The following is a 25115-nucleotide window of genomic DNA, read 5'->3' as shown; positions in this document are numbered from 1 at the left end:
CACAAACCTCTGCCTGTCCCTGTCCCCATATCACCTCAGACTGCAACACAAACCTCTGCCTGTCCCTGTCCCCATATCACCTCAGACTGCAACACAAACCTCTGCCTGTCCTTGTCCCCATATCACCTCAGACTGCAACACAAACCTCTGCCTGTCCCTGTCCCCATATCACCTCAGACTGCAACACAAACCTCTGCCTGTCCCTGTCCCCATATCACCTCAGACTGTAACACAAACCTCTGCCTGTCCCTGTCCCCATATCACCTTAGACTGCAACACAAACCTCTGCCTGTCCTTGTCCCCATATCACCTCAGACTGCAACACAAACGTCTGCCTGTCCCTGTCCCCATATCACCTCAGACTGCAACACAAACCTCTGCCTGTCCTTGTCCCCATATCACCTCAGACTGCAACACAAACCTCTGCCTGTCCCTGTCCCCATATCACCTTAGACTGCAACACAAACCTCTGCCTGTCCTTGTCCCCATATCACCTCAGACTGCAACACAAACGTCTGCCTGTCCCTGTCCCCATATCACCTCAGACTGCAACACAAACCTCTGCCTGTCCTTGTCCCCATATCACCTCAGACTGCAACACAAACCTCTGCCTGTCCCTGTCCCCATATCACCTTAGACTGCAACACAAACCCCTCCCTGTCCCTGTCCCCATATCACCTCAGACTGCAACACAAACCTCTGCCTGTCCCTGTTCCCACCCCCGTCCCTCCATCGCCACAAACCCCTCTCTCTGCCTGTCTCTGTCCCTGTCCCTATATCACCTCAGACTGCAACACAAACCCCTCCCTGTCCCTGTCCCCATATCACCTTAGACTGCAACACAAACCCCTCCCTTTCCCTGTCCCTGCAACGCCTCAGACTGCAACACAAACCTCTGCCTGTCCCTGTTCCCACCCCCGTCCCTGCATCGCCACAAACCCCTGCCCGTCCCCATCCCTGTTCCTGCAACGCCTCTGACTGCATCAGAAACCCCTCCCTCTCCCTCTCCCTGTCCCTGTCCCTGTCCCCGTCCCTGTCCCCATCCCTGTTTTGCCTCGGACAGCACCACAAACCTCTCCCTGCCCCTGTCCCCATCCCTGTATTGCCTCAGACAGCAGCTCAAACCTCTCCCTGTTCCCGTCCCTGTATTGCCTCGGACAGCACCACAAACCTGTCCCTGTCCCTGTCCCCGTCCCTGTCCCCATCCCTGTATTGCCTCAGACAGCACCACAAACCTCTCCCTGCCCCTGTCCCCGTCCCTGTCCCCATCCCTGTATTGCCTCAGACAGCAGCTCAAACCTCTCCCTGTCCCCGTCCCTGTATTGCCTCGGACAGCACTCTGGTATTCTGTCTGTGTTTCTCATGTATCTGTGTCTGTGTTTCTTATGTATCTGTGTCTGTGTTTCTTATCTATCTGTGTCTGTGTTTCTTATGTATCTGTGTCTATTTTTCTTACGTATCTGTGTCTTTGTTTCTCATGTATCTGTGTCTGTGTTTCTCATGTATCTGTGTCTATGAAATTGGCTTATTTTGGAAGACAAACACATCGGATGTACGTTACATGAATATGTATAGAGCATGTTTCCCTAGTCAGAATCATATAATGGAAAGTTTTAAAGCACCAAGTATAATTTTGTTTCAACTCCAATTCTGAAGTTTTCACGGATGGATAGAGACAGGGAGGATGTTGAATTGTTGTTCAAGTGGAGAACTGACCTTCTGGGGAAATTATTGTTGTCAAAGAACTATATAAAGGACAGACCTGCTACACCTTCTTTCCTGCTCCAAGACTAAAAGCATCAATAGATACGTCTGTTGACTGTCTGTCTGCCCAGAGATATTTCCTCTGTGGATGTTTTAGTGTGTGTTGACCTTGTATCAAAACAAATTGTATTGGTCACGTACAAATACTGTATTATGTTATCGCGGGTGTAGCGAAATTCTTATGTTCCTAGCTTCAAAAGTACAGTAATACGTAAGAATAAAAAACAATACATGCAAATAAAATAAAAATGTATTAATTCATAAATATAGACATATTAGAACAAACAATGTCAGAGTGCGGAATATATACACTGAGCGTACAAAACATTAGGAACACCTTCCGGACATTGAGTTGCAACCCAATTTTGCCCTCAGAACAGCCTCAATTCGTTGGGGCATGGACACTACAAGGTGTCGAAAGCATTCCACAGGGATGCTGGCCCATGTTGACTCCAATGCTTCCCACAGTTGTGTCAAGTTGGCTGGATGTCCCTTGGATGGTGGACCACTCTTGATACACATGGGAAACTTTTGAGTGTGAAAAACCCAGCCGCTTTGCAGTTCTTGACACACTCAAACCAGTGCGCCTGGCACCTACTACCATACTCCATTCAATGGTACTGAAATTCTCCCTCTGAATGGCACACATACACAATCCATGTCTCAATTGTCTCATGGCTTAAAAATCCTTCTTTAACCTGTCTCTTCCCCTTCATCTAAACTGATTGAAGTGGATTTAACAAGTGACATCAATAAGGGATCATACTCACCTGGATTCACCAGGTCTGTCTTTGTCAATGTTTTGTACACTCAGTATATATTACCTGATGGTGTGTATAGACATTATGGACAGTATATGAATAGAAAAGGTGTGTACAGCTGTAGTTATATAGGATGAGCCTTGACTAGAATAAAGTATATGTATATGAAGTGGGTAAAACAGTATGGAAACATTATTCAAGTGACCAGAGTTCAATGACTATGTACATAGGGCAGCAGTCTCCAAGGTGCAGGGTAGAGTACCTGGTGGTAGCCGGCTGGTGACAGTGACTAATGTTCAGGGCAGGGTACTGGGCGGAGGCCGGGTAGAAGCGTTTTTTCAGTCTCTCGGTCCCAGCATTGATGCACTTGTACTGTCTCCGCCTTCTAGATGGTAGGGGGGAGAACAGGCCGTTGTTTGGGTGGTTGAAGTCCTTGGTGATCTTCAAGGCTTTCCAGGGTCAAAGTGTGCTGTAGATGTACTGGAGGGTAGGCAGTGTGCCCCTGGTGATGCATTGGGCTGTCTGCACCACCCTCTGGAGAGCCTTGCGGTTGCGGAAGGTGCAGTTGCCGTTCCAGGCGGTGGTACAGCCCGACAGGATGCTCACAATTGTGCATCTGTAGAAGTTTGTGAGGGTCCTAGCAGCCAAGCCAAATTTCTTCAGCCTCCTGTTTATTCTGTATACCGGGGTATTTAGAAATGGCCACTGGATTGTCTTTCAATATCGCCAAAACTGGTGAAACTATTTATTTGAAGTTTTCAATGCATTTTAATATTTGTAGCTATTTTTTAAGTAAATACCTGCAGTCAACTTGTGCAATGCTTTAGGAGATTAAGTAGATGGTGTTCTTATTTCACCTGTCACATTATTTTACATTATGAAGCTTACTTAGTTCCCCAGCACAGCTGAGCCAGTCACACGTTTGTTTGTAAATAGCACAATAGGAGAAAGCGGTAGCAGGTGAGTCCAGCTGTGTCTTGACAGGGGTCACATTTTATATTGAAAGTCAGTGTTTTTTTTCCTCAATAGAGTGATCAAGGACGTGCAACTGTAGTTTTCCTTCACAGAAAATACATTAGCGCAACACATTCGGCATAAAATAGCTTCATTTTCATTAGTTGACAACAGAAGTGCAGCGCTATTTGGCTGGCAGCCACACAACTAAATGAGCTTACAATGAACAAGCAAAAATGATGCATGGCCATCATATTTCTAATATTTAGGCCAATCATAGAAAGAATGAAGCCAGCTACGTTTCCTAATGTTTAGCTTTTTTCACATAATTTTGCATTTTACTGGAAAAAATAATTGTCATCTGAAGCACAACATTTGTTTTCGATCTGTGTATAAGAAAACAAAGCAAGATATTTCTTATGCTTTTTATATATTTTTTTACTGCATGAAAAACTGCATTAACACGACCCTAGTTTAGCTTCCTATCTAAATAAGTGTCTGAATTAATAAGGTGACAGAGCATCATATTATTTTAGCTGTCTTCCATGTTTGAGAAGTCAAAGCCATTTGGATTAGTTATTTGTACAGCTGCCACTTCAATCTTTATTTCCTTGTGTTTTTTCTACTCTCTGTTCTTGGCCCATCAGTCTGCTCCTACCAGTCTTCTCCAAGCAGAGCAGGCAGGGCCATTGCCCGAGCCACTTCAGACTCCACACTGGAGAGCCAGTACAGCATGCGTCAACACTTTGTTCATTTGCACAATGTCTCTCGTTCACATTCGCTTGTAAAGGTCTAAACTCCCCAAACATGACATTCAGTAGCTCCTTCCTATATATTTAGAACTTTATGATCTGGATTGCCTGTTGATGCAATTAGTTTATTATCGTTTGCACTAGTTAGCATATTTAGCTAGGAGCTTCCATTAAAATTTGCTATTACTTGTGCTAATTTGGTTAACATTATGCAAACACCCAAATGGGCTTTTGATGCTCCCTTGTGTACTAAACAGGTAATGCCATAAATCCCGGGGTGAGAGAATGATGGTATGACGATATGAGCATCTGGATACCGCTCAACCCTAGTGTGCCCCTGCCCGTTTTCAGTGTTTCTCTGTCAGGCATAAAATTGTCTGCATTTCTCTCTCTCTCGCTCGCTCCCAACTTCCCTCCTTCCTTCCTTCCTTCCCTCCCTGTCTCCAGCAATATGATAACACCAGGAGCTCCAAAAACAAACAATCTGAATTAGCATGATAGTGGAAATATGTCATATTGATCACAGGAGGAGATACATTTCCACAAAGGCGGCTGAGTTTCAAACAGAGACTGTGACGTCCTATGATGTAATTATGGTAACCACCAATCAAGTGAGTCATTGCCTTTCAATTAATCATTATGCATATTGAGTTTGCTCATTCGTAAATCATTACAAACACATTCCCCATAATCAACTTAATCTAATGGCCAACTGAGACATTTGAAATTAAATGCAACACTAACAGAAGTGTGTTTGAATGAGTCTATATTAAACCATCATTCAACACATAATAAAACAGCTATGTTTCACTAGTGACATGGAGGCTGTATAATATAATAGTATCGTTACATAGTAATGAACAATCACAGTTCATCTCAGGCTGTTGGACATGGATGGGGCTGAGACACAACATCAGTGTTGTATCTTGAGAAGTCTTCATGTGAGAGGAGTAACCTGCCTGAGGCTAATGGATTATAGATTCAATTTATTTTCAGTGTAAAGCCTTCTGACATGGTGGGCCATGGACTAAAATGTCATCCCCTTTTAATTGACCATTGGTGCTGTTTGACTGAGTTCATGGAACTGTGCCCTTGACTTTCTGCCATTTGTATGTCTCTGTGTGTGTGTGTGTGTGTGTGTGTGTGTGTGTGTCTCTCTCTTTTTCGCTCTCTGTATCTTTCCCTTCTCCTCTAGTCTCTTTCTTGATCTCCTACTCATCTTCTCTCTCTCATTCACTCTCCCACTCTCTGTATATCTCCCTCCTCAACAGTCTCACTCTTTCTCTCGTTTCTCTCCTTCAATCTCTTTTCCTCCCTACCACTCTTTATATTGCCCCCTGCACAGTGTTTCTCTCTTCCTCTAGACTAGAAACAGCCGCGTGGATTGGCGGAGGGCTAAATTGCTCTACATGAGCTTGGTCACGGCTCAGCTCTCCTTGAGATAATGAAATGACAATTAATGGGAAAGCTCTGTGCACTTGCTCATTTGCTCACTCACTCGCTCACTTGTAGAGCAGCAATAGGAACAGCATGAAACAGAGAAAAGGAAGCCTATAGGAATGAGAGCACCTCTCACAAAACTTTGGGGGGGAAGTATTATGGTTTCTATATACTTTAGTAATCCAACAGAAAAATATAAATGCCAGCGTGGATCTGTGAAGAGTGTCCTGACCCTACACAACTATGGTATTGTTTTTGGGGATATATTACAGTAATATGGGACCTTTTTTCAACAGCAGGGTATTTCTTATGGTATACATGCACAATATTCTATTATACTTTAAATAAACTACCCACATAAGAGTAATTGTGTAAGTTATTCAGGAATAATGACTGTGTAAGTTATTCAGGAAGAGTAACTGTGTAAGTTATTCAGGTGTTGTTAGATCCATCCAATAAAATAAATGCATAAAAGCACCTCTCTGAAACAAGTGGATAAATCCCTGACATTGCATGTTGGTCATCTATGTGTGTAGTAGATATGAGAGAGAGGAAAAGTCAATGAAATGCCATTAGAGAGATAATGATTTAGGAAAAGGGTCGGCTGCTGTTGACAACAAATCACTAAGTAGGATAGTGATATTCATACCATAGATATAAAATAAAGTACAGTGTAGCCTAGTGGTTAGCGCATTGGACGAGTAACCGAATGGTTGCAAGTTCAAATCCCTGAGCTGACAAGGTACAAAATCTGTCGTTAACCCACTGTTCCTAGGCCGTCATTGAAAATAAGAATTTGTTCTTAACTGACTTGCCTAGTAAAATAAAGGTAAAAAACTGAAAAAGTATGAAACAGCACATCAGCTCAAATGTATGTGTGTGTATGTGCCTCAATCTGTAGATAGAGGACTCCTGCTATCTCCAGGAGTGATAATTAGACTTTTTTTTCTTAATCTGTTGATGTCTTTTTGATAGATAGACAGCACTTAACGTAGATGGCCCTGTCTTCCCAGTAGTCTACTTGTTGTGTGAACTTTTTATTTACCTTTATTTAAAAAAATGCAAGTCAGTTAAGAACAAATTCTTATTTTCAATGACGGCCTAGGAACAGTGGGTTACCTGCCTGTTCAGGGGCAGAACGACAGATTTGTACCTTAGCAGCATGGGGGTTTGAACTTGCAACCTTCCGGTTACTAGTCCAACGCTCTAACCACTAGGCTACCCTGACTGCTCATAACATGAAGCTGATTGTTGACACATCAACCGAGGATTAAGGGGCAGGGCAATTTGTGATTGTTGTTATTTTGTAATCCGCGGCTGTACTGGAGGTGGAGTGGCTTCACCTCTGTTAGGCAATTAGCAATTGGTGCTAGTACTTCAGTCTCCCCTGTTTTTTCAGTGGCAGCTCTGTCAGCGGTTTTGTCGTGAAACAAAGACGGTTCTGCTGAGTTGCTTGATGAAGGAAAGAGAGGAAGTCTCATACTTGAGTATCTTACCTAGTTATTTTCAGATGATCTCATTTTTCTCTATTGGAGCTTTGTCAACTATGTGTGTGTTTTCTATACCTGTTCACTCCTCTCAGTGTAGGTTTTACAGATGCTCCCCACCTTTTAAGTGTAAACTGTGCGCAGAACCCATGTGGACTTCCTGGTCGCTGGCAGCATTTGGAACTGCCAATCTGCAGCCAAGAACGGCAAGTTCAACTCAGCCTATGCTGGCCCTGACAGAGATATGGATCACCCCAGAGAACACTGCTCCTCCAGCTGCTCTCTCTTCATCTGACTGTGTTCTCTCATAGTCTGAGAGCATCTGGTCATCATGGTGATGTCACAGGGGCTACTCATTCTAGATGGAGATGTTATATTTTCTCCCTCACTCACCTGTCCATGTCCTCATTTTAATTCCATGCTGTCACTGTCACTTGTCCACTCAAGCTTGTAAATGGCCAGCTCCTCAGTCTCAGTTGCTAATATATGCATATTATTATTCATATTGGATAGAAAACACAAAAGTTTCCAAAACTGTCAAAATATTGTCTGTGAGTATAACAGAACTGATATTGCAGGCGAAACCCTGAGGAAAATCAAAACCAGATTCCATTTCCTATCGCTTCCTCAAGGTGTCAACAGTCTTCAGACATAGTTTCAGGCTTTTATTTTGAAAATGAGCCAGAAAAAATTAGCCAGAACGATAACATCACGTCAAGTGGTCACATGAATTCTGCTCGTGCAACAGAATTTGGACAGCCATTGTTTTCCCCTCTCCTACTGTGAAAGACATTTGCGGTTGATATATTATCAATTACATATTTTAAAAACAACCTGAGGATTGATTATAAAAAACATTTGACATGTTTCTGTGGACATTATGGAAACTATTTGGAATTTTTGTCTGCGTTGTCGTGAACGCTCTTTCCTGTGGATTTATGAACATAACGCGACAAACAAACGGAGGTATTCTGGATATAAAAATCATCTTGATGGAACAAACGGAACATTTGTTGTGTAACTGGGTGTCTCGTGAGAGAAAACATCCGAAGATCATCAAAGGTAAACGATTAATTTGATTGCTTTTCTGATTTTCGTGACCAAGCTTCCTGATGCTAAGTGCACTTAATGTTTTGTAGTGCGATCGATAAACTTACACAAACACTTGGATTGCTTTCGCTGAAAAGCATCATTTCAAAATCTGACATGACAGGTGGATTAACAAAAGGCTAAGCTGTGTTTTCCTATATTGCACTTGTGATTTCATGAATATAAATATTTGTAGTAATATTTATTGAATGTAGCGCTATGCTATTCAGCGGTGGTTGATGACACTTATCCCGATATCGGGATTGCAGCCATAACAAGTTAAACCTCCTGTTCTTTTGACCTCAGTCTTTCCCAGCCCCCCCACTCACAAGGCATACAATTCGCTTGACCTCAACTTTACTAGATGCTGTTCGCCTACTGATCTCACTGCAATTTCTCCAGGTCTCTAATAACTACTTTGTTTCCTTTTTTGTGTCCCTTTCTTCCAACCCTACCCAGAAGGTTATGTGGTCACAATCTTCGCTCTCTGTCTCCCTCTACTCCATCATTCGTCAACTAGCTTTTCCGTGCTAATAGTTGGCGGGCTAGAACATAATTAGTATATAATATTAGCAAAATGAATTTGCCCACACTACAAATTAAACAAAATGTTTAACACATCTGATCAGAACATAATAAACTCAGTGACAGTAACATAATGAATTCTGTCACTTAAATGGGTTAAATCTGCAGTTACAAGGAAGAGAGAAAACAGTCGTGGACCTGGTGGAAAAACTTGAGGCCTTTACTAGGAAGTTTGAGTTGTTTGATTTGGACTTGTCATCTGGAAGGCTACTGCACTTCAGCACACTGAAGAACGGCAGGCAGAGGGACCAGACAACTTCTCCACCTGATTTGAAGACTACAGCATGCCCAAGGATATCATTGTGTTTGTACGTGATCCTCTCACAGTCCGCCCAGGTGGAGAATTCTCCTCCCTTGCTAAGAAAACGATACCCTTGCTGGATGAGGCTCCAATTCAAACTGAGCTGATTGATTTCCAGACATCGAGCCATCTCAGGGATGCACTCAGGGGTGCCGAGTCCTTGTGTGTTTTGTGTGGCATGCTCAGAGGGATACAGCACAATAATGAAACTTCATTTTATGTGCCAACAATGTTTGGTTCGACTTACACCTGTGTGTCCTCATTTTCCTCGATGAACGCAGTATAGATTCACGACTGGAACTGGTTTTCACATACACTACCAGTCAAAAGTTTTAGAAAAACCCTTGAATAAGTAGGTTTTCTTTATTTTTTTTACTATTTTCTACATTGTAGAATAATAGTGAAGACATCAAAACTATCACATATGGAATGCTGCAGTAACCAAAAAAAAGTGTTTGAATGAGTAGGTGTTCTAAAACTTAGCATCAAAATCACATCCATTGTAAGTCAATCGACTTTTCCCATTGAGTAAGACTGCCTATATGACTTGCATCAAAATCACATCCATTTTACACTGACATTTTCTGTTTGTTCTGTTGTTACACAAGATCGTGTCCATCGACCTTTTTCTTTAAATTAGTTTTATTTAGGATAGTTTTGGCCGCAACTTTTCCCATTGAGTAAGTAACTTAGTGGCCTATATGACTTGAATTAGTAAATACAAACATTATTTGAGTGCTTATCAGGGATATTTAGGTCTCAAGCTGACAATATTTTCTGTTTGTTCTGTTGTCCTCGCTTTCCACATCCTATGACTCTCAATGTCGCCTTTCCTCCCTGCCAGCTCGGCCCTCCCCTCCTGCTCCGTGGCTGAATGACTCACTGCGAGCTTACAGAACAGGGCTGCGGGCATCTGAGCAAAAAAGGAGGAAAACTAAACTTCCGGAGGACCTATTATCCTTTCACTCCATCCTCTATACCTTCTCTTCCTCTGTATCCGCGGCTAAAGCCACTTTCAATCACTCTCAATTTCAAGCTTCTGCCTCTAGGAAATTATTTTCAACCTTCTCCTCCCACCTTAATCTTCCACCCCCCCTTCTCTGAGAACGACTTGGTCAACCACTTAGAAAAGAATGTTGATGACATCCGCTCCTCATTTACTCCGTCTATTTAGTCCACTTGTCCCACTCACACAGAACTACACTAAGCCTTGACCTCTTTCTCCAGATGAAATCCTGCCTGCTCAACCCCATTCCCTCCTCCATACCCTTCTCCCATTTCCTGACCACTGGCCCCGTCACCTTTAACTCAGGACACCAACTCTATACCTCTGACATCAAAAACTACAGTCCGGTATCCCTTATTTATTTTCTTTCCAAAACATTTCACCATTGTGTCTCTGACCAACTCTCTCGCTAGCTCTCTCAGAAAGATTTTCTTGACACGAACCATTCAGGCTTCAAGATGGGTCACTCACACTGCTCTCCTCTGTGTCATAGAGGCTTTCCGCACTGACAACGCTGACTCTCTCTCATCTGTTCTCATCCTAGATCTATCCGCTGCCTTCGAGATTATGAAACATCATATCCTCCTCTCCACCCTCTCAGGGCTGGGAATTTCACGCTTTACAACCTCTTGGATTGGACACTACTGGTGTCCCCCAGGGCTCAGTTCTACTATATCCATAGAGTACGACCCTACGTCACACAGGTAGTGGCGTAGGTCCTAATCAAGGCACTTGTCATCTCCCATCTGGATTATTGCAACTTGCTGTTGACTGGGTTCGCCGCTTGTGCCATCAACCCCCTGGAACTTATGCAGAACACAGCAACACGCCAGGTGTTCAAGTTCTCCCATATACCCCCCTACTAGCACTGACATCGCTGATAGCTACTTTATTGAGGAAAAATGTACTTACTACTGTATGACTGATATATGGGGTTGCCTGACCTAGCTATCTTTAGATGAATGAACTGTAAGTCGCTAAATGACAAGTGTGTGTGTGTGTGTGTGTGTGTGTGTGTGTGTGTGTGTGTGTGTGTGTGTGTGTGTTTGCAGACAGAGTATCAGGGTCATAAAACCTCACTGTGCGGGGTGTTGTGAAGCTATCTACTACTAGTAACAGAAAAGGTTAGCTTTTTATTAACCCAATGACACTTTTGTCAATATATAATTTAGGATAGCCAGAGGGCTACACGCTACAGCCCTATGCTTCCAACACTGACTTCTAAGCTCTACTGTGATATAATCCAAGCAAGGGTGACAGGGGGGAAAAGTATGACATACAATTACTAGTCAATATACACAAGGAAAATGAAAAAGAATAATAACCTTGGGCATTTTGTGAATGTGCTACCAAATGGAAATGAGACTCACTCAAAAGAAATCAGAAAGAAATCATAACCAAGTAATACTTCATGGCAGTCTACCATCTGATGCACATTACTAACGTATTTCCGTTCTTAGTCAATAAAGTTGTACAATGAAATTGAAACCTCATAATCATTATCTTGGTGGAAGAAACAGTTGTTTATGGAATTGGAGTTCAGTGTTGGTATATCTGTTTGACTTTCCTATTAGACTCCAGGCTAACATTTTACTGTTTCCATCAGACCAATTAATTTAGCTAACGGCAAAAGCTGATCAAATATGACATGAAAATGTGATCTTTATTGTTATATCCACAGCATCATAATGAACGCAATAAAGTAGTAATGAAATAGCAAACCCTGCTATTTGAAATCATGTTTGTCCTACTGATCCTGTAAATAGATGTGTATCAGCATGACACCTGAAAATCTCCATTAAAATGTCATGTCAGTACCAGCAATACACAGACATGACAATATACAGCAACTGCATTTAGTTGACATAAACACCTGACCGCACACCCGCCTGTAAGTACACAGACACACACACAGACATACACATATGCACACACACACCCACATCACTGAACCTGGACAATGAAATGGAGGATAATACTGCACCTGGTGATGGCTGGCCTTTGCTAGCTCCTGATTGGCTGACTCCACGTTGGATGTGGTGGTCTGAATGTAGTCCTCAATGCTATCTGAAGAGACATAACAGCATGGTAAATATAACGATTATACTTCATAGTACTTCATAGCAACACAGATATATTTTATAGCAACACAGTACCCCCAATTGAGGACCTTTTCTTACCAGGTTGAAGCACACTGGGTACTCATTTTTTCATTCTATAGTGGTAATAGAAGAAACATACAGGTACTTCCACTACTTAGTAGGATTTTGTCACTATACTAGGTATGTAACAAATGGAACAATTTTCTTAATGTTTAAATGGCCATCTTTCACACACATACCCAAGAAAAATGTATGCAATTCCACATTAATTTGGGCCTCCCAAGTGGCGCAGCATCGCATTGGTATCACTACAGACCTGGGTTCAATCCCAGGCTGTGTCACAGCCGGCTGCAACCGGGAGACCCATAAAGTGGTGAAGCATCGTCCGGGCTTGGGTCGGGTTTGACTGGACGGGATGTCCTTGGCCGGGATGTCCTTGTGGTGGACTGGGTGCATGCAGATTCAGTCGCCAGTGTTTCCTCCAACACATTGGTGCAGCCGGCTTCCGGGTTAAGAGAGCAGTGTGGCTATTTTTTTTTTTTTTTGTGACTTGTTCAGGGGCAGAAAGACAGATTTTTACCTTGTCAGCTCAGGGATTCGATCCAGCAACCTTTCAGTTACTGGCCCAACGCTGTAACCACTAGGCTACCTGCCACCCCAGGGTGATGTTTCGGCTTGGCAGGATCGTGTTTCGGAGAATGCGTGGCTTTTGAACATCACCTCTCCCGAGTCAGCGATGGGACAAGACTAAACTACCAATTGGATGTCAAAAAATTGGGGAGGAAAAAAACAAAACAAAAAAAATAATGTGAATTCACAATGCAGCTGTGCTGATGTCCGCATTGCACCTGTACTACTTTTACTAAGAGAGGGGAGGGGCACAGTATAGGCAGGTTGGCCACCAGGCACACACAGTATCTGCGCATGTGCACGGATTCACCTCACACTGTTCACAGCGTGGTTGCCAGTACAACAAATCAGCAGAGAAGTTGAGCCTCGCACTTCAACACTCTTAGTTGTTACGGAAATTGACCCACTATGCGGTTTACTTTCTGCATCTACGGGATATTTCTTCATGTTAAGGATCCCAATTTTGTTTAAACACTCACACCTTAGCATACAGTATTTGTGTTGTGGTGTTATGTGAGCAATGTGGAAACATCAATATTCCTTGTCCTCTTTATCATGTACAGTCACACTTCTATTTCATTTCCTACAGAGGCTCAATGTGGGGTAACTTCTGCTCATTTTCTGTCTCTCCGTTCACTGGTCCTTGTGTCTTTCGCCTCTGTGTGTGTGTGTGTGTGTGTGTGTGTGTGTGTGTGTGTGTGTGTGTGTGTGTGTGTGTGTGTGTGTGTGTGTGTGCACGCTGTTTTCTGTGGGATTGTGTTTGTATGACACATCCAGACTTTGAATGGGTGAATTGGGTACACACCATTCCTCTGCACACTCATTGGTAGCCTTGAGAGGTTCTATCTTACTCAGAATGTGCATCATTTGCTGTTGTTAACACATACAGTGAGAGAGAGAGGAAGGAAGGTGTAAGTGGAGGGAGAGAGAGAGAGAGAAAGAAAGCGTACTATTTGAAAACCTCTCATAATATCTCATTGCTCCGATTGAGCTGCTCGTATGATGTCACTATCAACTTCCTTGAGTGCACTCTCTATGGTCGTGAAGCTTCAAAATCTGTGTTTATAGACAGACCAACTTAGTTGTAATTCTCTCCTTGTTTACATAATCACGTGCACAAGATCCTTAATAAACTGGAAAAGGATGCACACACATTCTCCGTCACCGCACCGTAAATAGCGTCACGTTTGATCGATGATGTAGTATATTGAGTTTTCTTTGAGTGACTGTTTTTATGATGCACAACATTCTAATTTAATTTCTATGTTTAATTACTTCCTCATTGGCTGTCACCATAGCGACAGCTTGAGAATAAACTGAGAACGGAGCTTTCAAAAGTCATACTCCTTCATACATTTCATTTTCTAAACATAACAGAAGTCAACCAATTATTAGTCTTTGAATAATCCAAATGACTTGTCTTATTCCAATGCACACCATAGTAACTATAGTTATTGTAGCCAGTGAGAACTAATTCAAACCTAAATCCAATTCTTCTCCCAATTAAAAACAAATGTTTGGTTCACTGCCCACCAATGCAGTGCCGAACCGCAAGCGCGCTCTCTCTCTCTCTCTCTCTCTCTCTCTCTCTCTCTCTCTCTCTCTCATTGTAATCCATTATAATTCACATTTCCTCTCTCTATAGAATTATTGTCCTGCTGTGGCAAACTGGCTCAAATTAATATCCTACATCTGTAGTACATGGCTTGATAATTCGCACAAAGAATCATACAAGGAGCCAATTGAGCCAACTTGGAGACAAGAAAACACACTCAAGCACACCTCCATAAGCCTTTACTTCCCTCACACCATGCTCCACTAATTATGTCTTTGATATGCAAGACATTTCTAGGGAGAAAAACATCTCATCAACAATGTATTTGGGTATTGTAAGGACATGTAAGTAAATGTCACTAAATCAAGACAAGACATTTTACCTGAAAACCACTGTATTCCTCTGGTTCCTTCCAAAAACCACACGGTTGAACACATGCTGTACTATAACCTACAATGAGACTAATGCAATACTGAGACAGTAACATAGATGAGTGCACCACTTTACCTTAGATTTACCCAGGTTCCCCTGTCTAGCCTTTCTATCTCTCTCTGTCTCTTTTGTTGCTGTTGATTGCATCAGTTCTGGCACAGCATGACCTGTGGCTTTGTCGAGTGTGTCACCACATGGAAGCAGAGGCTTTGTCACAGAGAAGCTACTTTCAACTCTACGCCCTCTAAAAAGCACTAATCCAAACTTCCTGGGTTTGCTGATTTCTCAATTTACCCCTCTACCGCTCCCCCGCTGCTCCTCTGGACACCTCCACATGCCTCAGCCCCCTTTCCCCCCTAAAGCCCCATCAGCTTATTCAGACCCAGCTTTTATTATACACATAAAAATAAAAATCCCACCATGTGCACATCAGCTATAGAAAAGCAAAACATGCAATTTACCTGATTCTATTTCAAGGTTGGATGGGAGAGAGAAACAGTATGTCTGTGGTCCATAATGGATGTGAAAAAGACTACAGCAGTAGAGTAGTACAGCTCTCAGGTACTTGGACATAGCACCTTCACTCTGTATACTGGTGAGCTGAACACCCTCTCACAGTTACCACCTTCACCATCTCTTAAAGCCATCATGTTCATCCTTACACACTCTAGCACTTTCCCACCACATCAATGTTCCACTTCCCTCTGTATCCACAATCTCAATGTTTCCGCAGTCTCAATGTATCCACAGTCTCAATGTATCTAGACTCTCAGTGTATCCACAGTCTCAATGTATCCACAGTCTCAATGTAACCAGTCTCAATGTATCTAGACTCTCAGTGTATCCACAGTCTCAATGTATCCACAGTCTCAATGTATCCACAGTCTCAGTGTATCTAGAGTCTCAGTGTATCCACAGTCTCAATGTATCCACAGTCTCAATGTATGTAGAGTCTCAATGTATCTAGAGTCTCAGTGTATCCACAGGCTCAGTGTATCCACAGTCTCAATGTATCCACAGTCTCAGTGTATCCACAGTCTCAATGTATGTAGAGTCTCAATGTATCTAGAGTCTCAGTGTATCCACAGTCTCAGTGTATCCACAGTCTCAATGTATCCACAGTCTCAGTGTATCCACAGTCTCAGTGTATCCACAGTCTCAGTGTATCCACAGTCTCAGTGTATCCACAGTCTCAGTGTATCCACAGTCTCAATGTATCCACAGTCTCAATGTATCCACAGTCTCAATGTATCCACAGTCTCAATGTATCCACAATGTATCCACAGTCTAAATATATCCATGATGTCTACCCTCATAATCATACTAAAATATATCCTCCCTACATCCTCACATGAAGGACGACTGCAGAAATTGAAGAGACATAAATCTAATGAGATTCTAATGGCATTTTACTAGTGTACCCAATTTCATCAACAATTGACATTTAACTTCTTAGAACTCGCCACTATTTATTTCCCCTTATTTTCCCTGTACTCTGCATGTGAGAGAAATGAGGAGGGACACAGAAGTTGAAAGGAGAGATTTCCTCCTGCGTGTTCACCTCAGAAAACCCTTTCTCTAAAGGCCAAACAACAAACAAGTCGTATTTCTGTCCTAACAGAACTTATCTAGGAAACAAAAGTGCCATTTGTTTAAATATTCCCTTCCATAAGGCTGAACATTATTCACTCTAAATGTTAAGTACCCTAATTATGGATAGAATCTGGGATAAATGGTGTATTGCTCTCCAGTTCCTCTTTGTTTATCGCTCGTTGCCTGTTGCCTGCTCTCCTGTAGCATTGGGTCTGTGAGAGTTGGAAACTTGGCATGAGTCTAAAGTATAATTCAAATCAAATCAAATTGTATTTGTCACATGCGCTGAATACAACTAGTGAAGACTTTACCGTGAAATGTTTGCTTACGAACCCTTTCCCAACAATGCAGTTAAAAAGTTAGAACATTTGAAAATAGATCAAAAGAAAAGGTCACTGTACTCTAGATGGATTAAAACAGCCAGACTCAGGGCCACTCTCCCACACAATGGACCAATTAGAATAGAAGAAGAATCCTTTTCCTTAAATTTATGAGATCTCAACCTCGGACACACATGCACACACACAAAGGTACACACGCATACCAGAGACACATGTACAGCAGAATTTGGTTTGGCACACACACTGATATGCACAAGTATGATCAGTCATGCTGCTTGCTTTATGCTTCCCTTGTTCCTCTTTCTCTCTCTTCCATCCAGTCTGCTGCAGCATCTGTACACACCTCCACTCTCCTGTCCTCCTTTCTCATGTTCTAGTGTTCCATATCATCCACCCTGTCTCCAGTTCATCTCTCTGCAGGGTGATGGTGGTGTTGTTGTTCTGTTTGTCCTGTATCTCTCTGTCTGTGCGTTGAACCACACTTTGCCTCTCTCTGCCAAGTCTAGATCAGCGCTGGGTTGCAGGACTTGTTGATCAATAACAGAAGACTGGGACATGCTGTCCTGTCCTCTAACCATTGTTGTTATTGTAACCCACCTGTCAAGCAACCATTTATTACGTGTTAAGGTTCAAAAGTTGGTTTGATCAATGGGAGTCCGAAGGTGATTAATTATGTCTGCAGACGCATGACGAAAGAGATGCTGTGAAGTTGGTCAAAATATCAAAGGGATTTTACAACGACACAGAGAGTAAAAGACAGACAGAGTAATATGCAGACATGGATGACCTCACACAGGAGCTCAGGCAATCATAAAAACACACACGCGTACACACAAACACACACACACACGTGATGTCTCACCTATGGCATCTCCCTGCTCGTGCACCATACTGGCCAGATCTTGCATGATTTGGCTGACATCCAACATGTCCCTCTGTAAAGGAAACAGACAACGAAGGGTTAAATAAATACATTATACTCTAGAGATCATTGGCCATCCGCATTACCGGAATGTCTTCTTCCATAGTCTCGATGTATTCCCCAAAATAGACGGGGATATGTAAGTCAAAACATTAATCTTATGGGCAGGAGGGATGGTAATGTCCCACCTGGCCAACATCCGGTGAAAATGCAGAGCGCGAAATTCAAACTACAGAATTATAAATATTTAACTTTCATAAAATCACAAGTGTAATACATCAAAATAAAGCTTAACTTCTTGTTAATCCAGCCGCGTTTTCAGATTTCAAAAAGGCTTTACGATGAAAGCAAACCATGCGATTATCTGAGGGCAGCGCCCTGCATACAAACACATGAAAAACATATTTCAACCGGACAGGTGCGACACGAAAGTCAGAAATAGCGATATAAAAAAAATGCCTTACCTTTGATGATCTTCTTCTGTTGGCACTCCAAAAGGTCCCAGTTACATCACAAATGGTCCTTTTATTCAATAATTTCCTTCTTTATATCCATAACAACACAGTTTAGCTGGCGCGCCTGGTGATGTTGCCAGGCAGGCCCAAATTTCAAGCTGTCTTATCAAACAGCTTTTACACGAAAAGGGTATTATCATAATTTTCACAATTTCACAGTATTACTCCAACCTCATAGTGTGGGAATATTTATAAAACACAACTAAATCTAGTTTTTGACTGCACTGCCCCTTTAAAATCCACCACGCTAAGCCCATTAAAAACTAAATGTAAATTTGTGTTTCATATAAAACAATATAAACGTGTATGGACACAATAATTGATAGAGTGTTGTTTACTTCTGTTTTCGTTTCAGTGTGCAGTCTGGCCACTGCAGAGAGAGAGAGAATTACCACACTGGGTGACCTGCACCTTTTTCCCTCCTTCCCAGTTTTCTGGCTTTGAATCTGTTCACTGTGTATCAGCTCAAAGCATTATGAAGGCTTATAAAACCTCTGTCTATCTCCCTATCACAGGTCCCCCTTTCCTCCATTATAGCACCATGCAATCACAGCTGCGTTTGTATAGCCTCACCCACTGGGCCATCCATCACAGGTGTCTGATATTGCTGTGGAAACTGGCAGCAGCCATCCTGGCTTTTGGCAAACACCATCTGGTTGGATCCAAAATGGCCTCTGGCAAAACTTCATGACGCTAAAGACTTTCTTGCTGTTTTCATCTTTGGGCAACCCTCTCCATCACACAGGAATAGAATAACAACACATTTATTTTACCTGGCAAAGCGGTTGCTGGCAATCTGAACTCAGTTCATTACAATGACAGAACGCTTTAACAAAGTCATGAGTGAGAGTGTGAGTAGGAGAGAGAGAGCGAGTGAGTGACGGGCTGTCTTCTGTTCAGATCCCTGCCAGCCTGGGGGTAGAGTGGGAGTGGAAAGGCTTAGGGCCAGATGTGTGCCCTTTTCCATATTTCATAGGGTTATATTAAGCTCATGACCACTCTTCCACCATTGGCCTCCCAGGCCCTGATTCACTTGGTTTTAAACAGGAGGTTCTCAGTCTATCCACACACCCACACCCACCCCACCAACTATACATGATGTCCCACAGAGAGTGTTGACCCATGCTGGGATGGGGACAGGCTATGTTCCATATGCTCTGCTGCACTTCCTGTACACTTTGAATTAATTATCAACAGACAAAAGCACAATGACCTCAAATGACAACCAGAGTCCTTTGAAAGACAAATGTTGGGAAAAGGTCTTAAGGTAATAAGAACTGGAATCCTACTCTTACCCAAGACTATTTGTAGTTGTCACGCCCTGATCTGTTTCACCTGTCCTTGTGCTTGTCTCCACCCCCCTCCAGGTGTCACCCATCTTCCCCATTATCCCCTGGGTACTTATATATGTGTTCTCTGTCTGTCTGTTGCCAGTTAGTTTTGTTTCATCAAACCTACCAGCATTTTCCCCTCTGTTCCTGGTTTCCCCAGTTGTGACCTTTTCTGCCCGCCCTGACCCTGCCTGCCGTCCTGTACCTTTGTCCCACTACTCTGGATTACCAACCTCTGCCTGACCTGACCATGACCCTGCCTGCCGTCCTGTACCTTTGCCCCACTACTCTGGATTACCAACCTCTGCCTGACCTGACCCTGCCTGCCGTCCTGTACCTTTGTCCCACTACTCTGGATTACCAACCTCTGCCTGACCTGACCCTGCCTGCCGTCCTGTACCTTTGCCCCACTACTCTGGATTACCAACCTCTGCCTGACCTGACCCTGCCTGCCGTCCTGTACCTTTGCCCCACTACTCTGGATTACCAACCTCTGCCTGACCTGACCCTGACCCTGCCTGCCGTCCTATACCTTTGCCCCACTACTCTGGATTACCAACCTCTGCCTGGCCTGACCATGACCCTGCCTGCCGTCCTGTACCTTTGCCCCACTACTCTGGATTATCGACCCCTGCCTGCCTTGACCTGTTGTTTGCCTGCCCCTGTTTTTGGGTCATTTGGGTCTTACCTGAAACGTGATAGTAATCTTGCTAACAATTCAGCTCCTCTTTTATAAACCCTGGTGGTGAAGAAATATCCCATGTCAATTTGTCTATAGTATGCAGTGGTATAAAGTACTTAAGTAGTTTGAGGGTATATGTACTTTACTTTACTATTTATATTTTTGACTACTTTTACTTTATTACATTCCTAATTTAAAAAAAAAGCTTTTACTTCATACTCAACACCCAAAAGTACTCAACATTTTGAATACTTAGCAGGACAGGAAAATTGTCCAATTCACACACTTATCAAGAGAACATCCCTATTGCCTCTGATCTAGCGGACTCATTAAACATACATGCTTCATTTGTAAATTAAGTCTGAGTGTTTGAGTGTGCCCCTGGCTCTCTGTAAAAAAAAACAACAAGAATAGTGCCATCTGGTGTGCTATATATATGCAATTTAAAATTATTTATACGTTTACTTTTGATACTTAAATATATTTAAAACCAAATACTTTTAGACATTTACTGAAGTAATATTTTACTGGGTGACTTTCACTTTTACTTGAGTATTGTTTTATATTAAGGTATCTTTACTTTTAGTTAAGTATGACAACTGGGTCCTTTATCCACCACTGACAGTATGTCTAAGTCGCGGGAGTCAGTTGTTTGACTCTTCATGTCAATACCACATCTGTTATGATGTTTCTGTCTGTGATGCAATAGACAGTCGACAAACAGAGCTCTTGTAAGAGGCAGAGGGGCCTGTATTTGTTTCATGTGAAATAAATGTCACACAGATGCAGACATCAGTTCCATCTGACACCGAGGCCACCGTAACAACACCAGACACACAATTAAACTGCACGCTGAGATAAAGGAGACAAAAACAAGCGGCTGATTGACAGGTCCGCCGGTCGCCACCGCTGTTCCATTCCTCATGTTCCTGAGGTCTAACAAGAGTCTGGGTCGGGATGACACCGCCAGAAATTAGATCTGACGATTGGCTGATATGAGCATTGCCATGAGAGATTGCAGGTTGAGTTGATTCCAAAGGCTTCAGACATGGTGATTGTCTGATAGAGGTGAAGACAAGACCAGTCGATTGGCTGATAGTGCTTTAGTGCACACTAAATAAGGAGGAAGTGGAAGAATAGGACTGTATTCTCCTCTGTAGGAAGCTGATGTATCCTATTGGATCCATCCCAGTCATGGCTCATATATAATATGTTACCAAATGTTAAACCTTGAGGATCAAGATCACAATGGAAAGGAAATAGTTTGCCCATTATGTTTTTAATGTTTCCATAGGACACTAGGAGTCTTTTTTGAGCTGGTTTGAGAGGGCAGTCCTTGTCGTGCTGAGATGAGGGACATACGAAGCCATTGAGGAGACAACAGTCCCAAACAATGACTCCGTTTTCAAACGGGACCAGCAACACTCTAGAAGGACATGAATATGCTGGAATTGAAGTTCCTGTGAGAGTTAGAGTTGACCAGGTGTAGAGATCACCTCTGGTGTCTGCTGAGTAGAAGGAACTCAACTGTGAGTTAGTGAAGCAAATAATACCCTCCTCCTCCAGGTAAATGATAGCAGCACCAGAAATAGGACCTCATTGGGTATGCAGCTCAGCCACGACTAACGAACGTAGCCGCACGGCTCAAAGCACTGATGGGTGGCTGGCATGGGCACCGCCTCCTGCGGAGGAGTTTGGGAGATTCAGGGCTCGCTCCGTCACCCTCCAACAGGTGTGCCACCCACCTGTCCATTGTGTACCAGCCGAGGAACGAGAGCATACCTGTCAACCAGACTGGAACAGAGGGGAGGAGATAGAGAATGAGGAGAGAGACAGAGACAGAGAGAGACAGAGAGAGAGAGAGAGAGAGAGAGAGAGAGAGAGAGAGAGAGAGAGACAGAGAGAGAGAGAGAAAGAGACTGTGGGTACAGTATTCACTTTATATATTATCTACCTCACTTGCTTTGGCAATGTTAACACATGTTTCCCATGCCAATAAGGCCCTTGAATTGAATTGAGAGAGAGAGAGAGAGAGAGAGAGAGAGAGAGAGAGAGAGAGAGAGAGAGAGAGAGACAGAGACAGACAGAGAGAGAGAGAGAGAGAGAGAGAGAGAGAGAGAGACAGAGACAGAGAGAGAGTGCGCGCGCTCATCCTGGCACCTTGAGATGATGTTGTATTCACCCTGCACAGTCACATTACTCATCGTCTGCTGTCAACACTCGTCATTTTCTCCTCACTTTTTCCTGCTGCACGGTCACTCATTTTCTCATTTTGAAAGGACGGCTACTTCCCTTCTTTAAAAGCTCAGCGCCAGTCCATTTTCTGCTATGACTTTCAATCAGGCAGTCAATGTGAACAAAACGCACAAAAGATGATTGATGGATCATGGCCTTTCTCCCTGTCATTATCAATAGTTGAAAAGGAATCTCCATAGACTTGATACAAAGGCAGTTTACTGTAGCTGTCTTCACCATTACATGAAAGTACCATGAAATCACCAACCCCTTATGACAAGGCATTACAACACTGAAGATCATGTAAATCCATTCCTACAACAATCTAGAAAGCTGGGAGGATGAAAGTGTGAAACCAACAGACCTCTCTCTCTCTTTCCTGCACCCTCCCCTTCTCTCCATCCCTTTCTCTTTCTCTCTCTCTCTCTCTCTCTCTCTCTCTCTCTCTCTCTCTTTCTCCCCTCCCTTGTATCCCTCTTTCCTCTTTCCTTCCCTCCCCCACTCCTCTTTCTCTCCCTCTCTTTCTGATAAATGTGTTAAGCACTGATAGGAGATTCTCTCCAGATTTCCCACCCCAGCCCAAAAACGGTTAAGCAGATTTACGTGCACGAAGAGGGAAAAACTATGACATTTTCTTTCAAAGGGCTGGAGGGTGTGATGTCTCTTTTTTGCCCTTGCTGAATAAACGGTTTAGAATGTAAAATCAAATGTTTCCTTTCCTGCAGGTCCAAACACCTAAAACCCCATAACACTAAAGAGATGCACATCACATGAACCGAAGGGCAGCCAGAGGATTGGCCAGAATGACAATATTTAAGGGGGTTTATTTAGATTTTAAGGTTTCCTGTTGCATGAGTCATGGATGCTAAAGTTTGTGTTGAGGTTGTGTTGTGATTTATATTGTGTATTTATTATATTCATATTGTGTTTTATTGTTTGTGAGTCTCCATGATGAGGAGGATACAGTATGTCGTTGTGATTTCTTCACACATTTCCTGTTTATGTAATTCCTCCACAATACGGTCAAAAAAATGACGTTTTCGTCTATTGAGCTTCTAGTCATGAAATCTATGCAGCCTACTCAATCACTTTTTATAGCTACTGTTCACAGGCCTCCTGGGCCATATATACAGCGTTCCTCACTGAGTTCCCAGAATTCCTATCGGGCCTTGTAGTCATAGCAGATAATATTCTAATTTTTGGTGATATTAATATTCACATGGAAAAGTCCACAGACCCACTCCAAAAGGCTTTCGGAGCCATCATCGACTCAGTGGGTTTTGTCCAGCATGTCTCTGGACCTACTCACTGCCACAGTCATACTCTGGACCTAGTTTTGTCCCATGGAATAAATGTTGTGGATCTCATAATTTCCTCATAATCCTGGACTATATGACCACCATTTTATTACGTTTGCAATCGCAACAAATAATCTGCTCAGACCCCAACCAAGGAGCATCAAAAGTCGTGCTATAAATTCTCAGACAACCCAAAGATTCCTTGGTGCCTTTCCAGACTCCCTCTGCCTACCCACGGATGTCAGAGGACAAAAATCTGTTGAACACCTAACTGAGGAACTCAATTTAACCTTGTGCAATACCCTAAATGCAGTTGCACCTCTAAGAACGAAAAACATTTGTCATAAGAAACTAGTTCCCTGGTATACAGAAAATACCCAAGCTCTGAAGCAAGCTCCCAGAAAATTGGAATGGAAATGGCACCACACCAAACTAGACGTCTTCTGACTAGCTTGGAAAGACAGTACCGTGCAGTACCGAAGAGCACTCACTGCTGCTCGATCATCCTATTTTCCCAACTTAATTGAGGAAAATAAGATCAACCTGAAATTTCTTTTTGATACTGTCGCAAAGCTAACTAAAAAGCAGCATTTTCCAAGAGAGGATGGCTTTCACTTCAGCAGTGATAAATTCATTAACTTCTTTGAGGAAAAGATCATGATCATTAGAAAGCAAATTACGGACTCCTGCGTATTCCTCCCATGCTCAGTTGTCCTGAGTCTGCACAACTCTGCCGGGACCTAGGATCAAGAGAGACACTCAAGTGTTTTAGTACTATATCTCTTGACACAATGATGAAAATAATCATGGCCTCTAAACCTTCAAGCTGCATACTGGACCCTATTCCAACGAAACTACTGAAAGAGCTGCTTCCTGTGCTTGGCCCTCCTATGTTGAACATAATAAACGTCTCTCTATCCACCGGATGTGTACCAAACTCACTAAAAGTGGCAGTAATAAAGCTTCTCTTGAAAAAGCCAAACCTTGACCCAGAAAATATAAAAAAAACTATTGGCCTATATCGAATCTTCCATTCCTCTCAAACATTTTAGAAAATGCTGTTGCGCAGCAACTCTCTGCCTTCCTGAAGACAGTGTATAACGAAATGCTTCAGTCTGGTTTTAGACCCCATCATACCACTGAGACTGCACTTGTGAAGGTGATAAATGACCTTTTAATGGCATCAGACCGAGGCTCTGCATCTGTCCTCGTGCTCCTAGAGCTTGGTGCTGCTTTTGATACCATCGATTACCATAATCTTATGGAGAGATTGGAAACCCAAATTGGTCTATACGGACAAGTTCTGGCCTGGTTTAGATCTTATCTGTCGGAAAAATATC

At 42.8% G+C, this 25115-nt stretch overlaps 1 protein-coding gene across 1 annotated transcript in view; it reads right to left on the bottom strand.

The window, feature by feature from the left end:
* The window catches only part of LOC135522062 (t-SNARE domain-containing protein 1-like), a 123533-nt gene that overhangs the window by 42107 nt on the left and 56311 nt on the right, over positions 1–25115 (bottom strand). The window contains exons 9-10 of the mRNA XM_064947978.1: positions 17655–17727; positions 12124–12206 (exon numbers count right to left, since the gene is read on the bottom strand). Coding sequence (XP_064804050.1) covers positions 12124–12206; positions 17655–17727 — 156 coding nt within the window. The remainder of the gene's footprint in view (positions 1–12123; positions 12207–17654; positions 17728–25115) is intronic.

This window comes from Oncorhynchus masou, chromosome 30 (genome assembly GCF_036934945.1).
Source record: "Oncorhynchus masou masou isolate Uvic2021 chromosome 30, UVic_Omas_1.1, whole genome shotgun sequence".
In the NCBI taxonomy this organism is placed as follows: domain Eukaryota; kingdom Metazoa; phylum Chordata; class Actinopteri; order Salmoniformes; family Salmonidae; genus Oncorhynchus; species Oncorhynchus masou.
Note: the sequence above shows the minus strand (reverse complement) of the source record. Positions and strands in the feature narration are given on the sequence as shown.